The sequence below is a fragment of the Acanthopagrus latus genome, chromosome 12, assembly GCF_904848185.1.
Source record: "Acanthopagrus latus isolate v.2019 chromosome 12, fAcaLat1.1, whole genome shotgun sequence".
NCBI lineage: Eukaryota > Metazoa > Chordata > Actinopteri > Spariformes > Sparidae > Acanthopagrus > Acanthopagrus latus.
The window spans coordinates 6,212,155-6,230,131 of NC_051050.1; the positions used below are offsets into that span (position 1 = coordinate 6,212,155).

Here is a 17,977-nt window from a genome sequence, read left to right on the forward strand (position 1 = left end):
AAAATTTGAGGTGCTAGGATGACAAATCAAAATGAAAATGAATGATGTTTGAGACTTGAGCTGCTCTTAAGTGGACGTTATTCGAATGTCAATAAGCAAAATGCTGCCCACAGTCTATTGCATTTACATGTCACCATGTTTTTCAGTGACAAAATTATTGTAAGAATGCAATTTATCAATTCAATCTTTTCATTTAAATTAAAACAGCACTTGTCGTTTCACTTTCAAAGACCAAACTATTCTGAAGTGGAAACTAATCAAATATAAACTAGAATTTAAAAATAAAAATACAACATAGGCAAATAACCTAATTTTCAGTTTGCATAATTGGCAACTTTGCAGAAAACTTCATAATGTTTTTACTGTTGCTAAAATACAGGACAGGGAGGAAATTTCTGCTTCAGATATAAAGCTGCTGCTGTTAGTAGATGGACTTACAGGTTTTCTTTTCCCAGAATGTGCAATATATTTATTAAATAGAACAAATGCACACATCTTTATCTGTCTGAATAAGTGGAGGAAAACAAGAAGAGCTGTGGGGTTGTGATTTGAACTTAGTCCTGAGACAGTTAGACGTGTTAGTCACTGACATATTTTGATGGATTTGGTTGAAGTCACAGCCCTTGACGTTGGCGCCCCCTTCTCTCTCTCACTCTCTCTTACCTTCCATTCTCCCTTCTTCTTCACCTTCTTGATGACATCATTCATAATCTCTGTAACAGAAGATAAATTAGAGATCATGAGTTATCTTTGTGGTGTATGGGGATCTGACACGCAAATATGTTTTAATGTCTTTAGTAAACAGGAAATGCTCATGAAGAGGCATGCGTGCGCGCGCACACACACACACACACACACACACACACACCAACGGGCGCTTAAATACATAAATAGGTACACTCAAGGAAATATACGTCACACACCTTTGGTTGTTCTGGCGTCTTTGAGCCCGGCAGGCTAGAAGATTTTGTGCTCCAATTATTCAACATTCCTGCTCGACCACACTGACAGATAACTCTGTGGGTTTATTTTAGTCCAATGGGAGCTTTTTTCTTACTTTCTTTTTTTATTTTCTTTTTTTTCCCCTCAAAACTTTCAGTTAAATAAGATTTGAGAACAAAAGAGGACTAAGTGACATTTTGGGAAATAATCACTTACATACAGTATACAGCATATACTACATATAAAAAGGTGTTCTTGATGAGCTCTTCCTTCATCTTAAAGCACATGTGAATTCTCCACCTATCCAGTTTTACTAATTAAAAGCCAAAAGACCTTAGACTGAATGCTGTTTGAGGCCAAAAGAATACAAGTGTACTTAAAGTAATATTTATTCCTCACATGAGGAGCAAAAACCTTGCCAATCGTTTTAGCCACTTAATCCATCCATATATGCAATACCTGCTTATCCTTTAGGGTCACAGGTTGGTTATTATTATTATAACAATACATTGAGACTACAGTGGAAAACAACATTATACTGCTCTACTGGTACAGATTTAAAAATCCCATAATGCAATTCCTACACTGGAGGATAATAACATGCAGAAGTCAAATACAGCCTCCAACAAGGTTAATGACCACAGATCTACACCAGTGGAAGAAATCATCCTGATGGGGAGCGAACTCAAACACAGGAGCTGTTGGGAGGTGATTCTGCCTTGTTCTCAGTGTTCTCAAAGATCCACCGAGGAATAATAATCCCATCCACTGCGAGGTCACGGCCTGATGGTTTTATTTGTGCCACAATACTGATATTAGCCTGATCAGTGTGCCAACCATCTGCCAGCCGTATCAGGATAAATCCATTTAGGGTGAATTACTGTTAAACATCACGCTGGATCGCTGTGAATATAAACCACTAAGCCCTCTGGCCACGGCTAAAACCTGCAGCCACACCGATACTGATGGATTACTACAGATTATAAGGACTCGTACAAAAAAGATTACAAAACACACATCAAATAATGACCAGGGATTGTGTTTGTGCCAGTCGACTTCTGCCTCCAAAACAACCAAAGGTAAATTCTTCCAGGTGATGGAGACACAGTAACAGGGAGGTGCCGAAGGCCACAAGTAGGATAGAAGACAGGATGAAATAACAGATAGATAGCTCGGATGGGTTAGGAGGAGGGCTGTATACATAGCAGGGGTTATTAAAGTGGGAGGACGAGTTGAGAAGTGGGGGTGGTGAGACAGAAGTGAGGCAAAGATGCTGCATAAGGTGAGGGAGAGAGAGGTGCATGCTGCCGGTGTTCTGAAAATGAAGAATTTACTGAAGATTTGGTCTGTTTATCAACATGTTTAGCAGCTGGAGCCGCTGGAGAGGATCAGTTTATACCCCTGCATTGTGCAATTACCCCACTCCTTCTCAGTCATTTTGAGTTATGAATCACGTTCTTGGTTATAAAACTTAGAGCACGGGTGTGACAAAACCCATTAATTTCAGTGTGTTTCATGCCAGTCTCTTGTCAGACCTGACAACCCTGCTGTATAACTTATACTGGAATTTTGGGGCCAAATGCTGATATTAGGGAGTAAGTAAAACTTGATACATCAGCCTACACCCACACATTTTTGGAATGATCCCTCAAATGTGGTTAAGAAAGCCTTGTGATAAGGTGACAGTATGTTATGGAGGCAGGATATGTTGCAGTGCAACAATAAACTTCCAGTGAACTGAAATATAAATCACCCCAAGCATGTAATGTTCTGTAACAAAAGTTTTTATATCGGCACCTAACAGACAACTCATACACTAATACAATTGATACTGATATATTTATAACTGGCAAATTAACAACCTCTAAAACCATCTGGCTGATAAATAGGTCAGGCTCTAATAGACCATATTGACACAGCAGCCATTTTCCTCTGACATCAAGCTAAAGGTGGGAAGCTCCAATGTTGCCCTGCTGCGTTCCAGGTTGAGAGAGATGTAACGAACCAAACAGATTTTCATTTCACTGCTTCCTGACTGATATGAGACTGAGAATACAATGGGTAGTAAAAATCTGGAGGTGCAGCGGGTCATATTACATGGTAAAACAACAGATTTGATGACCCATAAGATAACAGCTAATGTTAGCATTTAACCACTTCCCCGCTTGAAACACATTACATGACATGATATTAAAGGTGTAAATTAATTCTAAACCATCGACACACATCTTGGACACATGAAGTACCGCCCAATTTCTTCACAGATTTTCACTACATGTCATCTTATCAGTTGCTGATCAGACAGGGATAAAAACTGATAACAATTTGTCAGATTTCCTACATTTATACAACTTGCAACCTGGAAAACAGCAGTAACACATTATCTCAGCAGCTGAGCTTCCCTGTCTGAGCATGACATCAGAGGAAAATGGCCGCCGTGTGAATATGGTCTAAAGAACGAATAGTAGATATAAGGTAAAAGGAATGATAGAAATACAGATACTGTATATAATTCATGATTTTACATAACCATTTATTTATGTACTGTATATGAAAATGGCTGAAATGTAATTTGTCAAACCACTAAATAATTTTAAAAGACGCCTGTGTACTACATGATGGAAATTTGACCGAGTGAATCCTGAAACACTGACAGACAGACGATGCCCTGCACCTCCACTGAGTCAGAGGAACTGTATCTGACCTCCTGTGGGACATATGATCTTGGAATAGTACCAATATTATTCTCACTAAATGAGAGATTCCCAGACTCAGCTTCAGTCTATTTCCAGCATCTCTTCCTCTGGCAGCTGCTGTGTCAGCACAACAGCAGGGCCGGTACGGACCGAAGCAACACAAACAAACACTGACACGCTTGAGCTTTTATTTCACAAAGGCCTGAGCACAAATCTGTGCTAAACGCTCAAAGCAACAGTTGTGAAAATTAAAGCTGATTCACTTTAGTTCCTAAAAAGTCCAATTGTTTTTCTTCCAGCAGCGGCTCCAGGCCACAGGATGAGACACCTCTCCAAGCAAGGAAGCAGCGGGGATATCCGTCACTCGTTTTCCCCTTTCCTCTGCAGCAGCTGATGTGTTTCCTCTTGTTCTGTGCTGCAGCATTTTTCTGATAAAGGTTTTCTGACTAAGGCGGCTCCAGTCACTGACTTATATACTAGTATAAAACAGTTGTTAAACGGATTTTTAGTGATTGTCTTGAGTTTTAATATATCACAAAGAGTCTATATATAACATATATAACACAATAATGTTGATTAAAATTCAAACCTAGTTTTCAAAAACCAGTTCACACACAATAGACTCTATCAAAACCTCCTCCGAAGGTGGACTGACAACATCATTTATGCAAGTCATGTTGGTCAATAAGGGGCTAACCAGTGCTGTTATTGATAAATTGTCTGGGCAAATATGTATGTAAAACAATATCTCAGAGTATACACTTAGGGTCAAATAATGTAGCATAATGTAACTGGTCATGATTTTGATGTCCACTGTTCAATAGTAGAAAGAAAGAATTATGAAAGAGCATGCTCTACTACTTTGAACAGCCACACTCTCATTTCAGTGCAGAGAATTAGGCTGGATTTACAGACACACCCTTTATTTCCACAGATATTCCCTCACTCCTGTCTCCCATCTCCCGTACTGACCTTTACTGAGTCGTGTAAATAATGAAACTATGATGTTAAAACAGTCAAATGCGTGCTGCACGTCATGCTGTAACCAGCGACTGAGAATGAAGATCAAAATTGCATCAGGAAGAGACCGTACTGTGGATTTTTCCTCTCTGACCTCCTGATAGAGGCACAACAATACAGGAACACACCAGTCTGACAGAAGGGAAGGGAACTAAAGAAAACACAGCACAACAGCTGTGTCAACCTAACAGGCAGATTGGCACATGCACAAACACACTCCAGAAGAGCCTCCTCATGCCTTTCTCTTCCAGTTTAACAGGATACACATCCTCATGGAGGCACAAGAAAGAAAAAGAAGATAGCCTTAATCCAAGTGACATTCAAGTATAAAGAGGCAGGATCTTCTTTGAAAAAAAAAAAACAAACTGACCACACACAATCCAACCAAACTGAGCCAATATTTAATAGGAAGTGTGATGTGACTGGGTCAACACGCAGGCCTGACACATTACGCAGCGGTGAGGTGCTGACAGTTTCTCCCTTTGCCTCGTCGTTCTCCCCCCTTCAGGGACTTTCACCTACGAGTGCATGACCCATTTTTTCTCTTGATCTCGGCTTCAACTGCAGCATCACTCCCGAGAGGATCCGACACGGCTGATCTTAAAGAGACAGGCGGACGTTTCTGCAGGCCGCGCGCTGAAAGACGACGACAGCCCTCATCGCTCTTCAGTTCAGTGGGTTTTACAATCGTGCTGAAGCTTCAGTTGTGAGGTCTCGACTTAAATGAGACAATGCAAAAATTAAAAAAAATAAAAGCTGGTGGTTGTGTCACTGTTTTACTCGTGGTAAGATTAAGGGAAAGGTTTACCAGTAAGAGTCAACTAGAAATGTATCATCATGAGTTGCTAGTGATTCCTGCAGTTCAATATTGTGAGCAGTGATTTGAAATGAATTAACTGTAAATGTGACACTGTGTGACAAAACCAATCTTGAAAGCCAGAGCTAGTGTTTGTTCACTGCCTGTCATTTAGTCTGCAGCCTGGTTGGACAGGCCTGCACTTACATAACACCACAGCCAGCCCCAACCAGCACAAGTCGGCTCTAAACTAAAAAAAAATCTCATGGAAGATTGTGAGATTGCAGCCTCTCTGGCCTCAAACATCCATCCAGTTAGAGGCCAGAGGTCACGCCAGCTGAGGAGGGGTGCAGGTCACCCAGCCATGACAGAAAATGGACTTGTGTAAACGCCCTTTCCCATGACCTGCACCTATGGGTGATGGTAGATTACATGCAGCAACAGAGAGAAGGTAAGTATCATGAGACCTTCCTGCAGGTCTGTATGTCTACATGTACTGTATGTTAATGATAGTTAATGATCTCTGGTGACCGTGTTTGCAAGACGTCAATTGACTCTCATGCAGTTTACATAAGCACACCTAGACAACAAGACAACCCTTTATATTTTCATAGGCAGTGGGCCTAGCAGAAAAAAAAAATCAACACCATACATATGTGCCCTTATCACGCAACAAATATAAGTTGCTAATAGAGAGGTGAATCTTGCCTCCTCGGGTGTGCCCAATCTGATCTATTTCGGCAAAAAAATGTAAAGTAGTGGTTGACTAATATATTTTTTATCCCATTCAGAGTTCAGAAATAATCATAATTTCATGGCATGATTCAAATGGGATTAAAATAATTATTGTTCTGCAGAATGTTCATTCAAAATTCTGCATTTAATCACACCAAACCTCACTTAAGGTAACATTTTAAAGAAATGCTGCACAGAATAAGAACTATGTATTGTGTAATGAGGACAGTGGCAACCAATTAAAAATTACTGTGTAAAACCTGGTGCTGTAACACTCCTACTGGACGCCCCCAGTTAGAATTATTTTAGCAGGTATGATATTACTAACCGCTTTTGATAAGAAATCTTTTGCATTTTCAATACATTTGATTCAAGACAAAACACTTATGGTTAAACTAAAGCGCTGAAGGGGATATAAACTGTTATTAGTAAGAGAGAAGAACTGACAAACACCTCAAGGTATTTCATGCAAGAGACTCACGCTGGAGAAGCCTGATGCATATTTTGATATTTTTAGTATGAAGTGAAATAAGTGAAAGTGAAATAAATTCTTATCTTGCATCCTGGTATCTAGCAAATACAATATGAATTTAACTACATGACATGAATGACATGACATGACATGAATATGAATGACTCCTCCTCCACTGTGGGTTGAATGCATTCATTTATTCCAACAAATGTCGTTTGAGGCAACTGGAAATCAAAGCACAGTTCACTCTGTCAGCTTGTGGACACCGTGCTCTCAGGGCACAGAACACAGGTGCCTCCTAAGAGGTGTGTCGCTGGTTGTCTGATGGCAAAAACAGTTGATGTTTTTTTACCAAATAAGGGGACTACACATGCACATCCTTCATCTGTCATGTTTACATCTTTTATTTTTCATTAACTTGTGCTGTCCCATTTAAATAAACAATCTTCATTCCTAATAATGCAGGTGAAGCAGCTGTAGGTGGAGGCCAACAGTCCTCTAACACACTGTGATCCTCCTGAGGCTCGACACTCACTGGAGCGCACACACATTATGAGCGATCAAATTAAATCCCTGAACAATTTAATCAGATCCCTCTCTAATTATAACCAAATATTCCATTTTGATTGGAAATGCAACACATTAGGGAAAATAGGTTGCTGTTACTGCCACTTCCCTTTCAAGATAGATCACTTATCCAAACAGTCACTGATTATTCATGTTATCTAACCTTTTCTGAACCATCCGGCCAGTTCGCCAAACAAAACAAACACAGTCGAGCAAACAGGCCTCAAGTGTAGTGTAGTAATACCATACATCTGCAGAAAGCTTAGATTTTCATGATTCTATTCATGCAAACCATTTCATAGCATGTATGCATGTTTTGCCAACTCACCAATGATAATCTCTTATTCCCAAATGTTCACTAAATCCTTTTCAGCAGCATATTAAGTCAGTGATTAAACTGTGACAGAGTGAAGAAAGCATCTCACTCTTTAATCTCTAATAAGACTCTCATTTCAAAGCAGAAGTTGCATTAACCATGCTCAGACAGCAGCTGTCTGATTGACAGCTGATTCAAGCCAATATGACCATCTATGCCTGCCCTAGAGCATGAGCCACTTAAACGCCAGCCTCCAGATGATTGATGCACAATGTGACCAATTAGAAATTTTAAACCCACCAATATATAGTTTAAATCCGTTTTAAAGACCTAACCTAGAAAATAATGCAGGTTTATGTGTTGTATGCATTTCGCTCAATAAATAGGCTGTTTCTCAACTTAAGTTTAACCTGTCTTTAACTATTTTATATGCATGAAGTCATGTAAATATGGAGATAAAGGACTATAATGAGTATCTGCCATGTGTTAGGTGTGCATTTTCAGCAATGTTGTTATTTGAACTTGCACAGTGTAAGACTATGTAATGTGGACCCACTGTGTTATCCAGCTAACAGGAGCAGTTACAAGACTTCTGAAGGCTTGTAACTATCTTGTATTAAAAAAATCAAGCAAATGGGAACACAGGGAACCAGTAGGAAAGCAAGCAATCCACTATGATGCTGCAGGCTGTGACAACCTGGCTGGAGCTCTGTCTGAAGCTCTGCAGTCGACTCCAGCTTAATGCACAACACAGAAGCCTGAATCTATATTGTTCTGCATTCAAAATCCCTTTACAATTCAAATAAAAACTTGACACCCTGCCATCATGTCACGCTACCTTTCCTCCGTCTCCCTCAGCGTGCGTTTCCTCTTTTTGTTTGTGTCGATAGAGGACGAGAGCATCTTGGCCGACGCTGACTTGGCTTTCACACTACGCCGATCGTCTATATGTAGCTATTTGTGTAACACGGTGTTAGATATGTCTGTACTCCATGTGTGTGTATGTACGTAAAAGGAGGATGGAGAGAGCGGTCACGTGCTGCTGAGGAGTGTGGGAGGAGGATGTCTGCCAGCTCTGACACAGCACTCTTCCTCAGTGAGAGAGAGGGGGGATTCATTAAGATCATGAGCAACTGTATCCCAGCATTAGGAAGCTCTATTTCAGCCAGCCTTTCATGTACTGTAACCACGGGGACGTGACATTTCAGCATGGATTTATGGGGAGTGTGTGTGTGTGTGTGTGTGTGTGTGTGTGTGTGTGTGTGTGTGTGTGTGTGTGTGCGTGTGTGTGTGTGTATGTGTGTGTGTGTGCAGCTTGCGTACTTGTGCATGTGTTTTTTACAGAGGCCCAGCGGCAGCAGGCACTGCGTCAGACACTGAACCCAGACGATGCTCTGGTTCAGTGATGCTTCCAAGGTCAGTGGAGAGCTGTTTGTGTGTGTGTGTGTGTGTGTGTGTGTGTGTGTGCATGCACGTGTCCTTCTCTGTATCACCTTTTTCCTTCCTTCTCTTCCACAAGGCCAAAGAGGAGTGGATACACACAAGCCTGCTTCCAGATAATTCCAAAGAAGAGTGAACTGATCCATCACAGCCAATCAGATTAATGTTCAGTTGCTACCACTTAAAGAGTAAAATGAGGATATATCAGTCTCAAATCAGTGCATTAGGAGAGAGGAAGTTGTTAGCCTAGATTAGCACAACACTCTGAATTCAGTAAATACTAGCTCTTGATGAAACGCATGAACAACAACTTGGTATTAAGGAGAGTTCACTTTATGCGTCCACACAGTAGCCTTCCCGTGCTGCGTCTGCAGCTGTAGCCCAGGTTTCCACAATCAGTAATGACAGGTTCTGAGTTTGAAATGAGCAAACCTGGTAAATTCACTTGCGAAGTCAAGATGCTAGGAAGCTGCCTCGTCCCTGCGCCTGGCTACTGTTTGACTTTGAACAGAGCCAGGCTAGCTGTTTCCATCTACTTCTAGTCTATCCGTCGAAGCTAGGCTAACCCTGTCCTGACTGCAGCTCTGTACAGACAGGACAGTGGTATCAGTGTCCTTGTCTTGATCTCTGCTACAAAGAGGAATATATTTCAATGGGTTCAAATTCTTGCAACAACAGAAAAGAGTAAAAGAAACAACAAAATGTTTCACTGAAAATAATTCAGTGCCCAGTACTATTCTTAACTCAACTGGTTTCTCTCAGCACAAGACTTGCATTGATAAAATAGGGCTGTCTGGAACACCATTTTTGGGAGATCTGAAGCTTCAGTGAGAATAACCTACAAATATTCAAAGCTTCAGATTACATAGAACTAACTCAAACTTATATTGAACCATGAGTCTAATTGGAGACAAGGGTAAAAGGGCAGAGATCAGCCGCCGTCCCCGCCTCCAAAGTCTCGAGAGTCAATTTGATGAGTGTTTGAGTGTTAAGCACTTGCTCGCGCTCGTAACAGCCTTCGTGCATACAGAGCAGGAAATGACCCTTCGTTGGATTTTAGGTGCGCGGGTTTTTGAGACTCTGTCATATCGACGCTGTTTCTTGCCCACTTCATCAGTCTTTTTTCTCCTTTTCAAGTGACGCAACATCTCGTTTCTTTAAGTATTGATTTGCATGTTGTCAATCGTGCCAACTGTAGTTGCTTTAAATCACTTGGATCTGCCAAGTACTGAAGAAGACACATTTATTGTATCCCAACTGCCAAAATATTACACTGTGAAGATTAGTATTTGGCAGTTATTCCGTAACAGTGTATCTGATATCGCCATGTTGGTGTTGTTCCTGGAACATCATAATAAATGTTGCTCCAGGGTTATCATTTTGACTTACAAGCCAGCAACAAAGAATGCATTTAGAGCAAACTGTTATGGCTGAGTGGGTTTATTATATGACTCTTACTCGGGAGACAGGGCTCTGTATCCTGTCTGGAACATATTGTTATTTCACTGTTCACTTGTACTTATTATTTCTTCTTGTCTTTCACATTTTCCATCGCTCTTAGGTTAGGGTTAGGGAGATATAAGACTTGGTTAGGTTTAGGACAACATTTTTCGAGTTTATATACACTCTTTCACAATGTTAACCACATGTTTTAAAGAATAGCTCCTCCCATGTGGATATTTATCTGTGTGGCAAAGCTATTGCATGATTGCTCAGTTTCAGTAATGGTCCTGGTTCAACACCAACACATATCAGAGACAAACTGGCAGCTGACAAATCTGTTTTTGTCTCGAGTGTCCCCCCCACCCTGAGTTTAGTCAGACTTAATCCTTCACATAAGAGAACAGCAACAAATATCCTTTACTGTTGTGGCTGTTAGGGTTAGGGTTCATTAGTCACCTTTTTGGATTAGCTGACTGATGAAAAAAAGTGATCAGCATGACACAAGGAGAAAATAAGAGAATATGTTGTTCAGGGTGGAATCTCAGTTCAGTAACCAGCTGCTGGTGACCCTCCTGTTTCCAGTCAGACTGATGTTTCTTCTCCTCAATTTCCGCTAAATGGGAGCATTTTGTCTCTTAAGTGGACAAACTCATTACTTGGATCTGTTATGCAACTGAAGAGCAGTTATGCACATGTGACAGCAACTGCATGTAGAGGACGAACCTCAGGACCCTGAACAGGAATAAGACGAAAATGAATGTACAAAGGCAGGGCTGGGCATTTGTGAGGCAATAATAATCTGTCTGTAGACAGAGAAGTCCCATGATGCTGTGTGGTGTCACTGGATTTACAGGATTTTAGCAGAAATGTAAAGTATCTTGAGTCATGAGCTACATATTTCAGTCGACTACAGCCAATAACAGACATTCACACTCGGCTTTATCGATAAAGCCTTTCTCCCTTTAATTTCGAGAACATTCGCTGCAGTATGCAACTAGATCAATATCACAATAGGAAATAACTTACTATCTGATAAAAGTTTTTGTCCATATAACCCAACTCTAATGAATTAGTGCAGATACATTATTGATTGTCTGCTGAAGAAAGAAGGATTGGACTGAACATGAACGCCTGTTCAATCTAATGAGATCCAGTCTAACAGCCTTATATGCATTGCAGTTCATAGAGTGCGTAAGCGTTCGCAACCTGAATGTCAAAAACAGAACACCGTTACTTTTCACTGGTTGTAATTTACAAAAAGAGCTGCTGTACTAAGATTTAAATATCTCCCAGTCCGGGTCATCAGTCTGCTGCTGAGCTCCTCATCATTCAGCTTTATTTCCCTTCTCCTGCTCTCTGGGACTGATGCTCACACACAGTTATGAAAGGGGAGGGTGAAGCTCTGCTTCGCTGCCCATCCCCCTCCTCCTCCATCCTGGCTGCTACATCCACTGCTGCAGAGAGGACCCTTGATGGTGTCGCCCTCCCTTTTTGCCCCCTCTGCCTCCACCAATCCCATCCCTGCTTCACCTCAGCCAAACAGGGCGCAGGTGTTGCCTGCTGCGTGCCTGCCTTTACCTACTGGGAGGCAGGCACGAGTGTTTACATCATTCTAGAAAATTCACTAGACACTGCGATCCTGCATGCGTCTGCCTTTAGTTTTACAAACTGGGTTATGTAATTGCCAGTCACAAGGACTTAGTAATTAAATAATGCAGAATGTACAGGAATGTTGGGCACGTGAAGATGCATTGTGTAATGATGTAGGTGTGCAGATGATGTCTCAAAAGCTAAAAATGCTGCAATATTACAGAAAAGATAAAAACATGAGCACGACTACCAGTGACGCAGAACAAGAAAATGATACGAATGATCAACCTTAATGCAGAACAAGCCAAACTATATCTCCTTATCACCTAAAACAATATGTTCCAACTTCACAGCAGGTCTGGCTGTTAGTTATTGATGTATCCTATGATACTATGACTACCTACTGCAATCAACTATGTAAAGAATCAATGAAAATCAATTATTTCACGCAAACTAATTAAATGCTCACAAAATGAACCAATAAGATTTTGGCTGACACACGTTTTTTGTGTGGAACACTGACCTTAAATGTGTGAATTTAACTTAATTCTAAATATTCTGACATTTATCATTAAATGTGCACTACGTAGTATTATTCATTTTCATACTCTTTGTCTCCCCGGCTGAATAAACTGAACAAAACAAACTGACGTTAAAGGACATTACAGTTTCATTCTGTTTTACTCTGTTCATGTGTGGCGGACCCTGCCACCCTTCTTGCTTCAAAAACAGTATTCTGGGGACCCTATGTTCCTCTTAGAGCAGCTTGTTTATTCACTCATGGAAAAAAAAAATCACATATCAGAGTTATTAATATCATAAGTATTCAAATTCTGTCTGAATTTCTTCTCCAAAGAACAGACTCCACAACAGACTGTCCCGTTAATGGAAAACATTTATGTTTCGAACGTGATATTTTTACAGAATTTAAAGATTTCAGCCATACATTCCCCAACTAAACGGACATATAATCATACAATATATCTATAGTCCTCATCAGCGGTTCGTGCTCCATGTGGGAGGCCTGACTCACCACCCAAAGCTCAAACCTTCTCACCCTCTTTCATATCATAGCAGGGATGTACAGTAACTCTCCATGTGCGAGGAGATGGTTGTGTGTCTGTGTGTGTGATTGGGTGGGGACAGGGCCCAAAAATAGTGCAGCAGCACACATAACAAATAAGATAAACAGAAATACAGAGGTTCCGCAATCCTGCTGCTAGAGAGTGAAATATGACTCCAGACCCGGCTCGTGGATTTCTGTAGTGGACTGTGAAGCCGGATCGATAACGTGAACAGCGGATATCGGATGAAGCACGTCCTGCACCACGGGCAGGGCAGCGAACATCGCGAGAAACGTGCAGCCGTTGACATGACTGAATTTGGTCTCGGGCACCTGGCTTCCATCGCACGAACCGCCCTCTTTAACACACTGCAGGCCTGTCTGACATTATCACGACCACCGACACTTGCACCCGGTTGACCCTGCCGAGGAGGATCGCGCTGCGCCTCCATGTTCGGGCCTGCATCAGCACCACACACACACACACACACACACACTGCCGGAGTATCACGTCAGCCGAAATAAATGAGACTAATGACAAAATCAGATAGTAGCCAGTCGAGTCTACGCCGTCCTAATGACAGTGGATTGCATAGAGCGGCTCTGATCGGTGGCGCAGCGCCAGTAAAGAGCACGATGATGATGAGGATGAAGATGAGGATGAAGATGAGGAGAGGGGTATCCGCTGATCGTTACTGGACGGTAGCTAGTGCACAGATAATGCGGAATTTCTGGCATTGCGGCCTTTTTTTTCTTTCTTTCTTCTTCTTCTTTTTTTTTTTTTTTCTTTTAGCCAACTTTCTCCTCTTGGATCCGATCCGCCATTAGCCAGATTCAGCCGAGAGGCGCTCCGGAGTAGAATGGGTGTTTTACGCAACCTATTCATGCTCCATCAGAGGGGTGAGGCACTGCTCAAATCAGGGAATCCCACTGACTGAGAGTGTTCATCTCCTGTCATGTTATCACCAATAGCACTGAATCACATTATTGGCCAGTTATTAGCCAACCAAGGCGCGAGGAGCGGCTGTCTGCAGCGTGTAGGTGATGTTGCGGCACAGATCGTTGCTGAAATAAACGCTGTTTCAGGCTGAAAGGGCGTGTGTGGGCTACATCTGCTCTCTGCATCCTCCTGGAGAACGATGCCTACGTGTTCCATCAGGGGGCTAATCACCGCTTCGTAAAGCCTGAATAACGTCTCCGCCGCGTGATATACAAAACTGCGCATCCGCAGCGCAGGAGCCCGGAGAGACGGAGCAGCCTGTGCAGCTTCCCTACAGCTCCCTCACCGCACGGCTCTGCCTTACAACACGGCACAATGGCACACCGACAGCACCACCTTCATCATCGTCCTCATCCTCATCGCCCAGCTGCACTAGCTGACATCCGCATCCTGTAGAAAAAAAACACACACTCACACGCACACACACACGCGCGCGCGCGCAAGCAGATACAACCGTATATGCGCGCCGCAGAGGAGCATCTCACCGCATTTAGTGAAATAAGAAATATAATAATCTTACTTTCGCCGACCACCGCCTTTAATCCGATAGGTGCCATGATGCTGCTGAGTGTAAGACTGAGTGTTCTCCCTCTGCTTCCTCCCCCTCTCTCTCTCTCTCTCTCTCTCTCTTCCTCTCTCTCTCTCCTCTGTGTTCACCTCACACCGCTGCGGAGGAGCCTCCAGTTGGAAACGTCACCGCGTATCCTTCCGCATCATCCTCTCATTGGTGCTGTCGCACGTTTGACTCCTACTATCGCCACTCATTAGCTTAAACACCTTCTTACTACAGCCGAGCAGGCCGTCTGTGCTCCAGCCCCTCATTAATGCTTATAGAATATCTAACATGAGGGGATGTATTTTATAGCCTGCCCTCCAGGAACATGCAATAAAATATAGCAATTCTAGGTATAACCATTGAATATCAAGGAAAAAAAACAAACATAAATATTAGTGAAATGACTGGAGATTATGAGGCTTATTGGTTCTTGTCATTATCCGTTCATATGGCTATTATAAAAAGTTCCCAGAGCACAATGTGATGTCTACAAGATGACTTGTGCCCCTGAAAACATAAAATGCATAAATGTATTCAGCTGACAGCAAGACAGACACAAAATGCTCCTGCTGCAGAAATTAAATTTAATACTGGCATTTGTGCCGGATAGATCAAATGACTCCTCTGTGGGATCCGTTCAATAGTAGAAAAATATCACAAGTTGCTATTACTGCTGTCACTGATGAAATGTAATTAAATGTAACTAACTGAATTTAATCAATTAATGTGCAGATTATATGCTGGATGAGAGACAAACTGGTGCATCTTTAAATCAATGTATTATCAGATAGAAAAACAAAACACATACATGTACGTATATGTGCGACTCGTAATTTTGATGTTGAAGTCAGCTCTATGTCATTTTTTTGGATGGTTAAAGGATAAGTTCACCCAAAAATGAAAATTCAGTCATTTGAATACTTGCACTCATACAAAAAGGAAAGTCAGGTGCACTCAGCTCCTAAGCTGATTTAAAAAGATGTTATTAACACAACTTCAGACCATTTCAGCATTTATAATGCTGAAATTTGGGGTTGAGCAGAATAGTGACATTTAATTTTTGGGGTGAATTTATCCTTTAAGTCTGATACTTTAAGATTTTTATTCAGGTCTGACTTTTGAGCCTAATTCATGGATTTTCTCAACCACATAGAGAGCTAATGGGGATCAAATGAACCACAAACTCCTCACTCCTCCTCAGCAATATGGTTGATGTGAATATCAAGAGAACGTAGCATCAGTCAGTGATTGTGTCGAGGATGTTTTGTTCCATTAAAGGTTCAATTATTTGCTCTGTTGTCATTATTATTATTATTATTATTATTATTATTATTATTATTATTATTATTATTAGTAGTAGTAGTAGTAGTAGTAGTAGTAGTAGTAGTAGTAGTATCATTATTATTATTATTATTATTATTATTATTATTATTATTATTGTTGTTGTTGTTGTTGTTGTTGTTACGTATAGATTGTATTGTCTGATTTGTGTGACGGGTTGTTGTAATGAAGGAGGGTACTGAGGTCTCCTGCATTTTTAACCATGTGAGAAACAAAGCGTCCACAAGGGGGCAGCATGGATCTTCTGCAGGGAAACACAAACACAAACACTGAGCATCATGGGAAACTCTTATTTTCTCACAGTGCAAACCTCTGATAGTATTCAGGCTAAATCTGGCTTCAGTAGTTCTGTTATAGATATTAACTTAAATCCCAAACTATTTTTAAAAGGAGCCCTGGGATGATCTTCATGAAGCAAGCGGTACATGGAAGGTGTGTTTTACATGTCGTATGACTAAGTTACACATAGAAAGTTGGATTAAAAAACACACACACACACACACACACACACACACACACACACACACACACACACACACACACAGTGAATAGTGAGTAGTTGTTCCTCTATTAAGCTCCTGGTTCTGGCCACACCCTTGGCAGGGCCGACTGAACACGTTGGACCAGTGATGACTCCCAGAGGGTGTGTCCTGCCTCTGTGAACCAGGCCAGTGTTCACCTCCTCCTCCTCCCTCCTTGTCACCTCGCCTCAGTCCTCCTCCTCTGGACCTCAGAGACTCGCAGCAGCAGCAGCAGCAGCAGCGCCGGAGCCGTGCGCCTCTCAGGAGGGAACTCAAGCATTTTCCCAGCGGCTCTGCTCGGATATTTGACACTGTTGGAAATACCACCGACACCTATTCGCCCTTGACTACAGCCCGTGAGCAGCCCGGATACCTGCAGATCTGTTGAGGCAGCCGTGTGACCATGGGGGACGTGGTTTCCTCTCACCTGGATGAGAGCAGGCGGGAGATGATTACAGGTAAGAGAGGAGTGTCCTGGCGGCAGCTGGAGACAGTTTCCCCCACACACTGGAGTTCCGCTGAGGGTCTTCTGCTCACATTCACTTTCATTCATCAAGTTTTCAACAGCTTCATTTAGTTTTGGTTTGTTAACCTTCAGCTGTGTCCTTACTGTAGATTCATGACTTAGTTTTATGTATTTCAAACAGTAAATTACTTCACAGCTCGCAGCAAATCCAGCAAAACAGCTGTAATTATATCTTACATCTGCTATTCTTTCTCTTCTCTGTCAACACTATCTAAAAGCTCATAACTGTATGTTAAGATCCTTGAGATAAGTGTTAGTTGATAGGTAATAATTCCCTTGTAAGTCCTCAGAAGAGATTATTAAGATTTATAAGACTGTGTAAAGACGACAAGTGCTAATGATAACACCTTATAGACGCTTATAAGCACAGTTTACCTTAAAAACTACTACATTCTTATGAGTGTCTGATGGTTGTTCATAATAGCATTCCAAACAACTAGCATGCCTGACATGTCATTGTTAAACTTTTGCTTGACTTTTTTCTTGCTTCATTAAGATTAATGCATTATTAAGCAATTAACTTTGCTTTCTGCAGCTACTGGAGCAACAATGCTCAGTGAGGTTAACAGCCATTATAATGGTTTCTGTTAACAATCTGAAGCATCTATAAGGACTTCTAACTATAATGTCTTACATGTGTACTATAATGTTTATTATGCTATTACTGACACCTGTATTGTGTTATTAATGTTAATAAGCATCATATAAAGACATATAAGGGCCTTATTACCTATTAACCAACTCAATGATCTTAAAGGAAAAGCTCATCCAAAATTAGAAATCCAGTCATTATCTACTTATCGCCATGCTGGTGGAAAATCGGATGAAGGTTCGTAGTTCACAAAACTTTTCTGGAGTGTTGCAGCATCTACTGATGCAGATGTGGACTTGTTTTAAAAAGGAAAATAACATCAGAAAAGTCACACAAAATGGCTCCATTCCACTTGTCTGGC

The 17,977-nt window shown here is 41.5% G+C and overlaps 2 protein-coding genes across 3 annotated transcripts in view; one reads left to right on the top strand and one right to left on the bottom strand.

The window, feature by feature from the left end:
- The window catches only part of stxbp1a (syntaxin binding protein 1a), a 36,406-nt gene extending 21,672 nt beyond the window's left edge, over positions 1–14,734 (bottom strand). The window contains exons 1-2 of one of the 2 annotated variants that reach the window (XM_037117028.1): positions 14,601–14,734; positions 664–713 (exon numbers count right to left, since the gene is read on the bottom strand). In XM_037117028.1, the coding sequence (XP_036972923.1) occupies positions 664–713; positions 14,601–14,637 (87 nt within the window). In that variant the 5' untranslated portion in view covers positions 14,638–14,734. The remainder of the gene's footprint in view (positions 1–663; positions 714–14,600) is intronic. The other variant, XM_037117029.1, reaches the window with a different exon arrangement.
- A 1,548-nt stretch (positions 14,735–16,282) lies between these two features.
- niban2a (niban apoptosis regulator 2a) overlaps positions 16,283–17,977 on the top strand; it is a 34,845-nt gene continuing 33,150 nt past the window's right edge. Inside the window, exons 1-2 of the mRNA XM_037116526.1 lie at positions 16,283–16,409; positions 16,581–16,956. Of these exons, the coding sequence (XP_036972421.1) occupies positions 16,902–16,956 (55 nt within the window). The 5' untranslated portion in view covers positions 16,283–16,409; positions 16,581–16,901. The remainder of the gene's footprint in view (positions 16,410–16,580; positions 16,957–17,977) is intronic.